The 15084-nt window shown below is 41.4% G+C and overlaps 1 protein-coding gene across 6 annotated transcripts in view; it reads right to left on the bottom strand.

Annotated features, from left to right (window-relative positions):
• Positions 1 to 4376: 4376 nt before the first annotated feature.
• The window catches only part of AS3MT (arsenite methyltransferase), a 28082-nt gene continuing 17374 nt past the window's right edge, over positions 4377 to 15084 (bottom strand). The window contains exons 10-11 of one of the 6 annotated variants that reach the window (XR_007513413.1): positions 9674 to 13957; positions 4377 to 6358 (exon numbers count right to left, since the gene is read on the bottom strand). Coding sequence is in view for 1 of the 6 variants with exons in the window: in XM_049854976.1 (XP_049710933.1) it covers positions 13850 to 13957 (108 nt within the window). In the remaining 5 variants the exon portion in view is untranslated. Of the gene's footprint in view, positions 13958 to 15084 lie in introns of all 6 variants that reach the window. The other 5 variants (XR_007513414.1, XR_007513415.1, XR_007513417.1 and 2 more) reach the window with 5 other exon arrangements.

Below are 15084 nucleotides of genomic sequence, written 5' to 3'. Positions count from 1 at the left end.
GAGTAACTCCCAAATTGATCTTTTTCTCCCAATGTAAACATCCAAAAAATAGCTTCCCCCTCCCCCCGCCTTTTTTTTTTTTTTTTAATATTCTGTAAGAACATTATCTCCCCTTCTTGTAAACAAATGTTCCTGATTGATTTCTGGTAGGGATGACTGCAGTGGCACCTCTTCTACACCTGTCCCATTCTCTCCTCAATCCAGCAACCAGGCTGGTCTTGTTATATCACATAACTCTACGGTGGCTTCCCACCTCATTACAGTAAAAGCTAGAGTACCCACAGTATCCCACAAGGCCCTAAAGGGTCTGCTCCCTCCTCTTACTTCTCTCACCTCATCACCTGCTGCTCCAAACATGCCCTTCCAGCTGTTTCTCAGTCACTCCGGGGCTGCCTTTGCACTCCCTGCTGGTTTTCTATGCCTGAAGTCTCTTCTCCCAGATGGCAACATAGCCTGCTAGTTCACCTCCTTCAGGGCTTTACTCTAAAACCATCTTATTTTAACCTTGCAAGCCATACTCCGTATACTCCATGTCTGCTTTTTTATCTTCAAAGCAAAGGGAGCTTTCTAATTATTAATTTGGTTTATTGTCCATCTCCTTCCACTAGAACATAAACTCCCTGAAAACAAAGATGTTGTCTTGTTTTGTTGACTGCTATATCACCAGGGCCTAGAACAATGGAGGCATTCAAAACAATATTTGGTAGATGTTAAAGAAATGAAAGAATTTCTGTTCCAATTATTTCAAGTAATGTCTCTTCCGTTTCTAGCCTTGCTTCCACCACCCCTAATTTTCATACAACTACATTTGAAAAAGAGGTTCAGATGAAGAAAACCAGATTCACTGACTTGGCACCTGTTTGTAAGAGTGGCATTATGGAAGTCTGGGGGAAAAAATGGCATTTTTAAGGATATCTGACAAAGGTTAAAGTCAGCTGATTGGAAATGAAACCACTTTACCTTCTTCAAAAATGAGAACAAGTGTGTTTAAGGGAGCTGAGAGGATGATCAAGGCTCTCAAGTGCTGAACAGACACTTTCAGAACAGGAGGGTGGAGAAGAGGGGGAAGGGAAGAGCCTGCCAAACCTACAGACATTTCCTATGCATTTCAGAGAAAGAACAGTCAGGGAAGTGTGGCATTCAGCAATTTAGAAGCAGGGCACTGGTGCAGGCTCTGATGACTTCTGGGGGCTTCCCAACCTGTCTGTATGAACACAAAACAAGGTCCACACATGCTTTTAAAGATCTTTTTTTAAATCCCGGGGGGAGGAGGGGTCAACAAAAACCCTGGATTCTGATCATATTTTGCCTCCTTGAATGGCGATTGCTGAATGGTTGCTGCAGATGTCTAATCCTAGTTAGGCCCTGACTTTGTCTCACCTTGAGCAAGTCATTCAGATAAAGCCCAAACCTCCTAGCAAATGCCTTCCCTACCTAACCCTCTCTTGCCAGAGTCCTTTACTAGAAACTCGGAAGGGCAAGAGTGACTGTTAAATTCTCTCATCTGCAAAGGATAAGCTCCTAAATCTGCGGTTTCAGGGACTTGGGAAGGTACTACGTCTAGAGCTAAAAGTCTCTAGAAGACTTTTAAAGATCGTAGGTAGAACACCAAATAGCTGACACATTTTGTTTTTCAACCTAAAGCTCTAAGTTTATAGAGAAGTTTTTTTTTCTTCCAGAAAATTACCTAGTTGTGGAAAAGTATTCAAAATTAATTGTTTCAGTGTAGTTATTAGATGCCATGGAGTCAACTCCAACTCATATCTATCTCATGTATAATAGAATGAAACATTACCTCGTCCTACGCCATCTTCGTAATTGTTAGTATGTTTGAGTCCATTGTTTTGGCTGTTGTGTCAATCCATCTCATAGAGGGTTTCCCTCATTTCTGTTGACCCTCTACTTTACCAAACATGATGTCCTTTTCTAATGGTTGGTCTTTCCTGATGATGTGTCCAAAGTAAGCGAGTTGAGTGAAATTTTAATCACACCGAAGCACAAGGTCTTCTGAGGAAACACAGGAACTAAGCAAATGCAGGAGTTACCCAAACTTTGCGAAGGGTCAAATCTGTTTGCCCTGAGAGGGATTTCTCAGAAGCAACACTGCCTACTTGTTTAAATATATAGAACTCTTTTAGCTAAAAAAAGCATTTGTCACAACAGTTAGCAAATAAATAAAACAGAACAAAGCCAGTGATGCCATTTACCTCCTCTAGAGAACTTTTTGGGCTTTTTATTTTGGGCTTTCCCATTTCCATCCTTTTCTAGATATTTTCTGGACATAGTTACTGGGAAAGAAAGGAAAACATGGCTTTTTGACATAGTTGTGAGGAAAGCTTCCTCCCTTGACAAGGGTCCACACTCCTTGGGTGCCACCCTTCCAGGGAATTCCAAGTCTTGGGCCCTCAGGTGCCCAAATGGGAAGTAGCGAAAGGGGAGCCACCTGGTGGGCCACCCTTCCCCAGTGCCTTGCTGATCTTCTTTGCTAGCCCATGATGGGTCACTTCTTCCCTCTTCTGTCTCTACAAAGACACCTAGTTTCCTCCTTTTCCCTGAAGGTGCAGTATCCCACTGAGGCCTGGCCTTGGGAGCTGGAGAGCATCTCACATCCTGGCACCCTTCTCCGTGGGACTGGCTTTTCCTGAACCCCCAATGGCGAGGCCCTAAGAGATCTCCTGAGCACTGGGCTGTCACCCACTCCATCTCTCCCCTTCTTCCTTGATCCTTCTCCACTAGTCAGAGAAGAACATTTCTGCAGCTAAAAGCCTACTGTTTGCCAGGCCCTGGAGCTGTGGAATTTTCTAGAATGTTCATTCTGTCTCAGTCTTCCTCTCTGTCCCAGCCTCTGTCTCAGCTTTGAACAAAGGTGTAAGAAAGGTTCTGATCACTGTTACTATAAATAACACTCAACACAAGTCATGACTGTAGGGAAAATTTTCACTTCCATACCTTTTAAATGTTGAACCATGTGAATACTGCTTATTCAAAAGTCTAAAAAACATTTGGGGGGGATGATCAAAAGAAGGGAGACAAGGAAGACTCCGACAAGAGGATGGTAACTCAGAAGGACCTGCAGGAGAACGAATAGGTCCTGAATGTCCAATTCTGGGTTCTTCCATAGGTTTCAAATCTGCATAGATCTGGTAGCAGCAATCTAGCTTATGATTACTACTTTAGTCATAAAATACCAGGTTTCCCATACCAGCTGAGTTCATTCCCTAAGTCTTTTTTCCACATCCTCTGAAGCTAAAATTCTATTCCAATAATCCCCATGCATAGAAAAACAATGTCAGACCCCAGTGGAAAAAATTCTGCTCCTATTTTTAGTTCCTCTGAGATATCTATTGTATTTGTTTGTTTTATTTTTAAAAATCACTGAAGATTTGTTTCTCCCCATTTATTAACGCCACATTAACTGTTTTCCTCTTTAAGTTTAAATACATTTGTATTTTATTTCCCACCCCATTTCTTTTTTTCCCCCTTTTATTTATTCATTTATTAAACTAAAATATATTGTGTATCTAGTAAGTTCCAGACACTGTGCTGGGCATGGTGAAGCTACAGTCTTGAATCAGAGGGTACCTCAGAAACTTACTAATAAGGAGTTTAGGAAATGTATACATAAACAACTACATAATGCAGAGTACAACATCAAATATCTTAAAAGGAAGTACGAATAAAGAGGGAGGACTGAGGAAAGCTTCATGGTCTTTGAGCTTGTCCCTGAAGAACAGGTAGGTTTTAGATATGCAGACATAAGACAGCAGTGTGATTAATGACTTTTGTGTGTGGCCTTTCTAGCCATGGTCTTGTAACTCCCACTCAGGTGATTGTGTGATAAGGTAATTGTGGACTACCAACAGGGTTGGTCAGTTTTGCCTTAAAAGAGAGCCAATCCCAGAGCAGAAGGGGGGCCCACGACCACCAAGGAAGGAGAGACCAGGAGATACCCGGCAACGTGGTGGGCTTCTTGGCCTGTGGAGAGAGAAAGCTGAGTGCCCTTGGGCAGAGACTGAGGGCCAGGGAGAGGCATGTCTGTGAGCACAGCTGAGGTGAGGCTATCCTGACGGAACACCTGTATCCCCAGTGTTCTTGAGCTTGAATTGTAACTGTTGCTTCCCTAATAAGCCTCATGGTTGTGAGTATGGTTTGCATAGCCGTTACAATGAATTATCAAACCCAGTAGAAACTGCTGTGGAAAGAACACTTGGTGTCAGAATTGGTAGAGATAGCCGAGAGAGCAGGCTTGTCTGGCCTCCACCTCATGGGAGTCAGCCTTGTGCTGTTGATCTTGGTTCCCCTCCCTCCTTGTGAAGTCAGAGGAGGTCAAACTCTGCCCCGATGCCGTTTTTACAAAGAGCTATTCCAGGAAGCGATTGAGAGATAAAAGGAAAAAATATTTTAATGGAAGGAAAAGTGTGAGGTGAGGCTGGAAAGGGAGCAGCATTTCTGAAACAAGCTGTAGTTGAATTTGGCCCTATGACCTACAAAGAAGAGCAGGAATAATGTTGAAAAGCTGGTTGGGGTCAGTTTGTGCTGGGCCTTGAATGCCAAGTTTAGGAGTTTAGATTTCATTCTGTAGGCACCTCTACCCATTGCTGTTGAGTCGATTTCAACTCGTAGTGACCCTATAGGACAGAACAGAACTGCTCTATAGGGTTTCCAAGGCTGTAATCCTTACGAAAGCAGACTGTCACATCTTTCTCACACAGAGTAGCTGGTGAGTTCAAACTACCCACCTTTTTGGTTAGCAGCCTAGTGCTTAACCACCATGCCACCAGAGCTCGTTCTGTAGGAACCCAGGACCTATAAAAAGTTTCAAACAGAAGAACTGTATAATAGGAAGATTAACCTGACAGGTACCAGTGCAGTGATGCTGGGCCGTGCTAATAACCTAAGGAGGTTAAGGGAACTCCTGCCACTCAAAGCAGACACACGCCTTCACAGTTTACAATGCACTTTCTCATTTTATCGTCTTGGACTGACCTTCACAATTAGGACTAAGGGATATACCACTTCTCCAGCCACATGTAGGACAATGAAACAGATAACGCCACAGGAACTCCCAGAAAACCAAGATAAGACACCACACCCTCAGTTTGCTGCTGCAGTCTCTGTAGTAATAATTGTGAATCTTAGCACAAACATCAGGTTTCCCAGGTTGGCCTGGACTCCTGGTTATATAGGTCACCCACTGATAGACGTTTTTAAACTTTCAAAATTTTTGACATATAATAAACATACATTGTTGTTAGGTTCCATCAAGTTGGTTCCAACTCATAGGGACCCTATGTACAACAGAAAAAACACTGCCCAGTCCTGGTTCATCCTCACAATCATTGTTATGCTTGAGCCCACTGTTGCAGCCACTGTGTCAATCCACCTCCTTGAGAGTCTTCCTCTTTTTTGCTGACCCTCTCCTTGACCAAGCATGATGTCCTTCTCCAGGGACTGGTCCCTCCTAAGAACATGTCCAAAGTATGTGGATGAAGTCTTGCCATCCTTGCTTCTAAGGAGCATTCTGGCTGTACTTCTTCCAAGACAGATGTGTTCATTCTTCTGGCAGTCCATGGTATATTCAATATTCTTTGCCAATACCATACTTTAAAGACATAATTCTTCTTCAGTCTTCCTTACTCATTGTCCAACTTTCACATGCTTTTGCAGCATATTTGCCCAATGCAATGTGTCATTTGATTTCTTGACTGCTGCCTCCATTGGTGTTGATTATGGATCCAAGTAAAATGAAATCCTTTACAACTTTGATCTTTTCTCTGTGTATCATGATGTTGCTTACTGGTCCAGTTGTGAGGATTTTTGTTTTCGTTATGTTGAGGTGTAATCCATACTGAAGGCTGCAGTCTTTGATCTTCATCAGTCAGTGCTTCAAGTCCTCTTTGCTTTCAGTGAACAAGGTTGGGTCATCTGCGTATCGCAGGTTGTTAATGAGTCTTCCACCAATCCTGATGCCATATTCTTCATATAGTCCAGCTTCTCGGATTATTTGATCAACATACACATTGAATAAGTATGGTGAAAGGATACAACCCTGATGCACAACTTACTTGACTTTAAACCACACAGTATCCCCTTGTTTAATCTAACAACTGCCTCTTGGTCGATGTACAGGTTCCTCATGAGTACAATTCAGTGTTCAGAAATTCCCGTTCTTCCACGCAGTCACATGCCTCTGCACAGTTAATAAAACACAGGTAAACATCTTTCTGGCATTCTCTGCTCTTAGCCAAATCCGTCTGACATCAGCAATGACATCCCTTGTTCCACGTCCTCTTCTGAATCCGGCTTGAATTTCCAGTAGTTCCCTGTCAATGTACTGCTGCAACTGCTTTTGAATGATCTTCAGAAAAAAAAAAAAAATTAATTGTACAGCAATATTGGTACCTTTTAACATGCCTCAACAAGGGTTCACAAAATATATTTAACTGAAATCTTCCTTTCTCAAAAAAATATAATCCCTTCACAAAATAGAATAAGCAGCTGTTAGTTGGGGGAGCTGCATTTAAAAATACATGTGCACTTACATATAAATAAACTACCTGAGCTGAAAATGCCTTCAGATGTGAGGCAGACAATTTTTTCTATAAATTTACTATCTAATTAGTGTACCTCTTAAAATATATCTTCTAAGCAGTCTTAAGCATTTAGGTGAAACTTTCTCCTGGCAAGAGATAAGCATATATTTTCCAAAATAGCAATTATTTTCATCCCTGTAACTTGTTCTGATCACACATTGTTGCAACAGAGATTCCTGGAAACATCTGTAGGAGCTTGGAGGATTTATGGGGGTAAGAGTTTCCATTACAAAAAGAAACCCAGAGAATCTAACTTTTCCTACAGATGTTATTACAAAGCACTGGAACAGTGACATTTGTGATTCCACAGTAAAAATCTTCAACGCCCTTTATCAACCAGCATTGTTTTGGTTTTGGTTTTGACCAGAAGATTTGAATAGCCTGACAGACTAATTTCAAGAATGAGGATGCAGTCCCAGCAGTTTAGAGAAGCGGGTTTGATCAATACTGGCAACATACTATTACCCAAGGCAGATCGAACATTTTCTCTCTCTTCAGCAAAATTTTACTTGTGTGTAATATTAATGATATTGTTTGATAATTTCCACATTTTGTTGGATCACCCTTCTTTGGAATGGGTACAAATATAGATCTCTTCCAGTCGATTGGCCAGGTAGCTGTCTTCCAAATTTCTTGACATAGATGAGTGAGCACCTCTAGCGCTGCATTTGTGTGTTGAAACATTTCAGTCGGTATTCCATCAATTCCTGAAGGCTTGTTTTTCACCAATGCCTTCAGAGCAGCTTGGACTTCTTCCTTCAGTACCATCATTCTTGATCATATGCCACCTCCCAAAATGGATTTGAACGTCGACCAGTTCTTTTCGATACAGTGACTCCGTGTATTCCTTCCATCTTCTTTTGATGCTTCCTGCATTGTTAATATTTTGCCCATAGAATCCCTCAGTATTGCAACTCGAGGCTTGAATTCTTTCTTCAGTTCTTTCAGCTTGAGAAATGCTGAGCATGTTCTTCCCTTCTGGCTTTCTAGCTAACTCCAGGTCTTTGCACATTTCATTATAATACTTTGTCTTCTCAAGCTACCCTGTGAAATCTTCTGCTCAGTTCTTTTACCTTATCGTTTCGACATACATAAAAATGCATGAAACGTACATGCACAGTATAATAGCTGGCTACATAATTTATCATCTCAAATAGAACCCCTGAGAGTGAAAAAGGGTACTATTAATAATTAAGCCAGGATACCAGACATAAACCAGCACAGTTCCAGCAAAGACTATGTTTGCCTTATTGTAATTTATATTGATAAAGGGAACCAACCATCCCCTCATCAATGAAACCCTCATATATCCCTTGTAGACCACACCCCTCTCCCACTACCCTCTACTGAAGCACTATTCTTACTTTTATAGTAATCATTTCCCTGTTTCATTGCTGTATTTTTAAATTTAGAAGTTCCCTAACTACCCCGGGAGAGCAAGGACGAACCATGTAATATAACACTATAGGAGTCAAAGACGTAGTTCCAGTCTTGGTTCTAACACTTGTTAGACTGTAACCCTGCTGTGCACATCATTTAAACAGACTCAGCCTGTTTTCTATAAATTTAGAAAAATCAGCATTGTGACGGAGGCGTAAAGGAGTTATTTTCAGTAAAGAAACAGTTTAGGATATTTGGCATGATTGATAACCACAAAAGCAGTGACTCTTCCCCTTACCATGAGAAACCACCATTTTTAAAGGGTTGCATTAGGTTCACAGGCTCCTGCAACCTTATTTAAAAGCAAAAATAAAAATATCTTCTTCATAGCATTTCCTTAGTTAGATCCAGTTGAAAGGAATAATAAGGTTAATAAGAAAGAGAAAGAAGAACAGTTAATAGGCCTAGAAGCTACCCAAAGCCTTCTGCACCTGCTGGGCAAACCTTTCCTCCCTGACATCCTGACATTTGAGGGCTTTGCTTCCAGAGGATGCTCATTCAATATTCACAGAGATAATTATGTGATGGAAGCTTGTCAACTCTGGCAACAGAGAATAAACTGTCCAGGCCGCCTCACCTAACACAATTAGGCTCTGAGTTATATGTCAAATTACCATAAGCAGCTCCAACACTCTTTGGTTCCCTCCTGTGCATATCCCTGCAAAGTTCCACTTACGCTTCTTGGCTACTACTTGTAATGAATTAAATATAGAAGTCAGAGTCATAGATTAGGCCATAGACCTAACATTATTGATCTACAATTTAAAAAAAAAAAAACTCGTAACTTTGATGAAATTATGCTAACTTCAACCCTAAATCAGGGGTCACAAACAAAGCTTATAGGGGCCAATGAAGTTGGCTGGGTAGGGAGCTAGGGACAGTGACAAACCGTCCAAAGGGACATGCCCTGCCTGAAGGGGAAGCCACTACTCAGTTCTGGAAACCACAGCTGTGCAGACGTGCAGGCCTAAGGTTGCCAGCATTTCCCGTTTTTCAAGAGAAGCCAGAAATTATTATTTTATGTGAATCTTCCAATTTATAAATGCAGGCAACTAATTAAAGCAATTTTATAAATACCGTGACCTCCACAGGATCTGGACCATTCACCTGTTTCTAAAACTAGAAGAGAGCTTAGATTATACCAAGTTCAGCCCCTCATTTTACAGATGGGGAAAGTGAATCCCAAAGAGAACAAATCATTTTCCTGTGGGCAAATAACTAGTTTGGAAGCCAAGTCACTCTAGAAAGATTACCTGCTTTCTGTCTCCTGCATTACTCTTCATTCCACCAATGAAAAGGTTAATGGCTTTAGGTGTAGTCAAAAAGTTATGAGACTTAAGTATGGTTTGCACTGAGCCCAGAAAATCATCAATTTGCCATTCTTCTTTGTTAATGTCTCTGGCTTCTGAACAAGGAATATGAGACAGTATGGTATTATATGAGGCAATGGAGTGGTATTAGGGCAAGATATTTTTGTTCCCAAGTGACTCTTCCTTCACCTGGAGCATAGCACTGCAGCATGGCCCTGCTATATGAAAGGAAGGGCTAGTGTGTTCCCATTGAGGAAGGGGACTGGTATGTTTGTCAGTCCAAGACAAGCAAGGCTCACTCAGCTGGAAAAGATTAAGTACAAAACTTACATTCATGTAACACTCCCATTAACCTCAGTAGGAGCTGTCCTTACAGGAATCGCAGAATCAGCAGTTGAATAAAGACTGGAATGAAGCAGTAAAGCTCAAGTCATAGGTTATTATTAGGATTATACAATTCCAGCTTCACTTTTGCAAAAGAGTTCATTTCTAATGCAGTGAGCCCTCCCTCTACTCTTAGGGTAGGGTCTGTAAAAGGACCCTTGTTAGGATCCAAATAGTGGTGCGGGGTTGAAGAAACTTGGCAGATCACAGAAGTTAGGGCAGGTGCCAACCAAATCTAGAAAACAGGCTCAGCTGTTTTTCTCCTTTTGGCCCACAGGGTTCAAAATCCATTGTTAGCGATCAGTGCCTAGGACAGTGCCTGGCACATAGTAGGTACTTAATATTTAGTGAATGAATGAAAGAAGGGATGGATAGGTTCACATTCCTTGCCAGATTTATTTAGTTAAATTTCCAACTTAATAAGGCAGGATTAGTAACTTTCTTTACTGCTTCCTTGGAGCAGTCCAAGGAAAGGCCAAGAATCAATAGAAGGAGCAGGTTCTGCTGCCATCTGGGCACAGAGCCATGCCCTTTTCAGCTATGCATGGCTCGGGGTGAGGGGGCACCTATTCAGGCTACTGCAGGCATCCCCCAGTAGGTAAACGGGAATGCCTCTGCAGGCTGCCATCATTTTTTAATAAATCTTTCCCCTGTGATAATGAAGGACTGAAAATATTATATTTGATACAATAGTCAACTAAGAGAAAATCTGATCCTTAAATTCTTTAATCCAATATCTTTTGGATAAAGTTTGTGGCTAGTGAAGAATTAGGCCCATATTTCTGTGACTCTGCTGTTAGTAAGAATAATGTTTAAATGTATAAAATGATTGGATAAGGTTAACAACTGTAGAACCTAGGTATTAAGTATGAGTACTAGTCCCTGGATGGCACAGTTAAGTGCCTGACTACTAATCAAAAGGTCGGCAGTTTGAACCTCCCAGAGTGCCTTGGAAAAAAAGGCCTGGAGACCTACTTCTGAAAGCTTAAAAACAAAACAAAACAAAACCCACTGCCCTCAAGTCGATTCCAACTCAGAGCAACCCTACAGGGCAGAGCAGAACTGCCCCATAAAGTTTCCAAGGAGCACTGGGCAGACTTGAACTGCCGACCTCTTGGTTAGCAGCTGTGGCACTTAACCACTACACCACCAGGGTTTCCTCTGAAAGCTTACAGCTTTGAAAACCCTATCAAGTGTAGTTCTACTCTGCAACACAAGAGGTCACCATAAGATGGAATCAATTTGACGGCAATGGTTTTGGTATATGAGTATTGGCTACAGTTTCTTAAACTCTTCTGTATATTTGAAAATTATCATCGTAATATTCCGGGGGGAACATTGCCTACTATAAAAGAGCTACAGGTAGCTTCCTTAAACTCTGCTCTGGAAGCAAAAGAAGCATTGGTCTTTGGCCGGTCTGGACACTACATGCTGGTGGCAACCATATACCCACTGCCGTCGAGTCAATCCCAATTCATAGTGACCCTGTAGGTCAAGGTAGAACTGCCCCCATAGAGTTTCCAAGGCTGTAATCTTTACTGAAGCAGACTGCCACATCTTTCTCCCGTGGAGTGTCTGGTGGGTTCAAACTGCCGACCTTTCAGTTAGCAGCCAAGCACTTAACCACTGTGCCACCAGGGCTTATTAGCAACTATATAGATCTAAACTAATGATCTAAACCACGTGCCAGGCATGCTTTTAAAGAACTTCATACATATGAGGAAGCAAAGGTACAGTAATGTTGAATAATTTTCTCAAGGCCAAAACGCTCAGCACAGTTGAGGAGGAAAAGACTATGAAGTCTGGCTTCAGGGTTTTTGCTCTTAAGCATCATTCCGTGATGCCTCTCAGACTTAAAGGAGAAAAACCCTCTCTCCTAAGGATTTGTACATACTTGATTTTCCATTTCACCTATTTTGAACATTTGTATAACTATTTATAGCATTTTCCTGACAAAACATACCTGCTTTAATTTTACATTACCTAATAGGTATTTTATAGCTTCTAGGTTAAATATGATTCTTAAAATGTACTTTGGTTGGAAAATCATGCATAAAGTCTGTTATTCTTAGGAAAAGAACAATGTGAATTTCCATATTCCAGCCCATCTCATAACTCCACATTTTTTGGGGGAACTGAAAATTCAGAATGACAAGTGAAAGGCCGATGCCTCCCCCTCCTGTTTAGAAAAGCCTAGTAAACCAAATAGCCAGACCATCCTCTCTCCCCTAGTAGGAGCCCAGGTGGCACAGCGCTAAGCGCTCGGCTGCTAACCAAAAGGTTGGCAGTTTGATGGGAGAAAGACGTGGTAGTCTGCTTCTGTAAAGATTATAGTTTTGAAAACCCTACGGGGCAGTTCTACTATGAGTCAGAATGACTCGACAGCAATGGATTTCTCCTCTAGCAGGCCTGTCTTGGGCTCATAGATAGTAAAGTATGCTTAATCCCAATTGTACCATCCTAACTAATGCTGTCACTAACATAGGATATGCTGGGTAAATAAATATTGAACTCTAGAACCAAGAAAGCACTGTTTAGAATCAAGGTCACAGAGATGAAAAGGGCTTAAAAGATATTACCTAGTCCTTTCCTGTCTGTAGTAGGCAAGTCAGGGTCTACAACTGAACACACTCAGAAGTCAGAGAATTCCCCAACTGTCTAACAACTTTCTTGGAGTCTGTCCTGTAGAATCCATTCCAATGTCTTCTAAGGCCTAAACGTTCTCTTTCCTCTAATCAAAATCCAGCAGGCACGCCCGCTTCCCCTTGTTCCTTTTGCACTGAGCTCACAAGTTCTTATTAAAACCTTCCATGGCTTGAAAACTGATATTTAAATACTAAAGTGTACCCCTACAAAAGCCTCAAGTACAACTAGACTTGAATTTATTTACTCATCCTTGAACCTTTCCTCAGTGTTCTTAATGTCTAATGAGTTAATCATCCTTAAAATATTCCTCTATCTTCTTTAACTATGGAACCTCGAACTGAGTCTAATACTTTCCTAAGAGTTTAACCAGGACCTTTTGTAAAGAAAAAAGAAAACCCACCATTTTTATACCTCCTAGCTCACCTTTAAAAAATTATCAAACTCTCTTCCTGATCCAGTTGGGATTTTCTAGATAGTCACTATATCTCTCTGTTGCCAGTTATAAGGGTGAACTGAGGTCAAAGAAATTTATTACTCATGTTTTCTTCATTCAATTACAAAAAAAAAAAAGTTTTGTTTAAAAGACCAGTTACCTCAAGAGCACTCATACTTATTTGATTGTCAATCTTTTACCATGATTAGCATTATTTTAGTAGGAACTTTGTTTAATGAGACAATGTGGCAAAAAATCCAAAAGGTACTATGCATGTCAGAATGAAGGTTATTTTTTCCAAGACCCTCTCCCAGCTGTTAATTTCTAAAGCCTTTCTTGCCACTGACCAGTCTTCAGCCTGCCTCTCAGTTCCACTTCTGACCACTAGATGGCACCAGAACTTTGAATTAGTTACAAAATAGAAAAAAACTACTTACCTAGTCTTTATTTAGGTGATTTGCTGTTTTTGTTGTTAGGTGCTGTGGAGTGGGTTCTGACTCACGGAGACCCTATAGGACAGAATAGAACTGCTCCATAAGCTTTCCAAGGAGCGGCTGGTGGATTCGAACCGTCAACCTTTTGGTTAGCAGCCACAGCTCTTAACCACTGTGCCACCAGAGCTCCCAGGTGATTTGCTGTGAGCCTTTAATTAATGGCTTAGCAGTTTAGAGCTATGGCTACTTACCAAAAGGTTGGCAGTTGGAATCCACCACATGCTCCTTGAAAACTCTATGGGGGCAGTTCTACTCTGTGATACAAGGTCGCTGTCAGTCTGAATCGACTCTACGGCAATGAGTTCTTTTTGGTAGGGGGGACATTTAATTAATACCTTCTACTCGACTCAACGGCACTGATTTTGTTTTTTTGTTTTTTGTTTTCACACAATTCATTTGTCCTTATCAGTCATCAAGAATATGGTGTCTTCTTGCCATTTATTCTTTCTTATGGTCTGTGCTTTGGGAAAAAGCAGGTTAAAAAAAACATGCAACTCATTCTTCAGCTTCCAGCCCACTACTGGTTATGTCTTCCAGGCAGCTGTAGATTTAGCAGCTTTTCTTTGTGCCACAGCAGCCTCCAGCAACACCAGGGGAACATCTGGACTTGGTACTGTGAGACTCTTCTGCATGCTTGAATGGATCTGTGATGATATCCTGTCAAAAGGCAAACCCAAATGAGAAGTTAAAGGTGTTTTGACGTACCCAAACACTAATACCATAGTTCTATATTATTTTGATTGCTTTACTTCCGAATCCACTATCATCGAGTCGATTCCGACTCATAGTGACCCTATAGGAGAGCAGAACTGCTCCACAGGGTTTCAAAGGCTGTAAATCTTTAGGGAAGTGGACTGCCACATCTTTCTGCCATGGAGCAGCTGGTAGGTTTGAAGCACCAAGCTTTTTGGTTAGCAGCCAAGTGTTTTAACCACTGTACCACCAGGGCTCCTTTTGCTTTACCTAGGAGGAAGATAATCTTTATAATTCCAGGGAGTTCTGGCAGGAGCATCAGTCATTCTTCTGTAAAGGTGGCCCTCTCTTCCTGAAGCTTCTAATCAAATTATTACTACTTTCAAGGCAAACTTCATTTAAAGCTTCTTAAAGGTAATCCCTATTGGACCAGAAGAGTTGATTTTGCTCATCTGACTTTGTTTTGTTCTATGAGATTCTCATTTGTATGTGCCATTTAATTCTTTGGAACTGAGATACTGAAATGCTGAAACTTCTTCTCTTCCCTCATTCTAATCCCCAGAACATGTGCACAAGACAAGAACTAAGTCCCAGTCACCAGGGCCATCATTAGCAATTGCTGATGTTCAGGTATTGACATTGCCAGCACCAATGGCCAGCCAGATCTCAGGACAGAGAAAGGGGAGTTTTCAAAAAACAAGATGGTTAAGTCTTTATTTCTCCTTCTTTCCCCCCAACGAGATACCTCCAGCAGGAGCACCAATGAGGCCAAAGAAAAACCAGGCCAAAAGTAGGAAATCGAGAGTATAACAAGCCACTTTAAATAATGGTAATGAATTCACTCAACATAAATTTACACTCTTACTAGTTATTGTTGGTCAGGGCAGATAGAGGGGTGTACAAGACAGGCACAGACCCTGCATTCATGCAACTGACAGTCTTATGAACTAGTCCCTTTATTGAAGTAACTTACTCGTGGCCTTGGCCTCCCTGTCCCTCAGTTTTCACGTTTCGAAAATGAAGAGGTTTGCCTGGATCTGGGCTCCCTAACAGGCAGACCAGCATCTGACAGATCTCCAAGCCTGGAAAAG

Source organism: Elephas maximus, chromosome 16 (assembly GCF_024166365.1).
Source record: "Elephas maximus indicus isolate mEleMax1 chromosome 16, mEleMax1 primary haplotype, whole genome shotgun sequence".
Lineage (NCBI taxonomy): Eukaryota > Metazoa > Chordata > Mammalia > Proboscidea > Elephantidae > Elephas > Elephas maximus.
The sequence above is the reverse complement of the archived record's forward strand: the minus strand, read 5'-3'. Positions and strand labels throughout refer to the sequence as shown.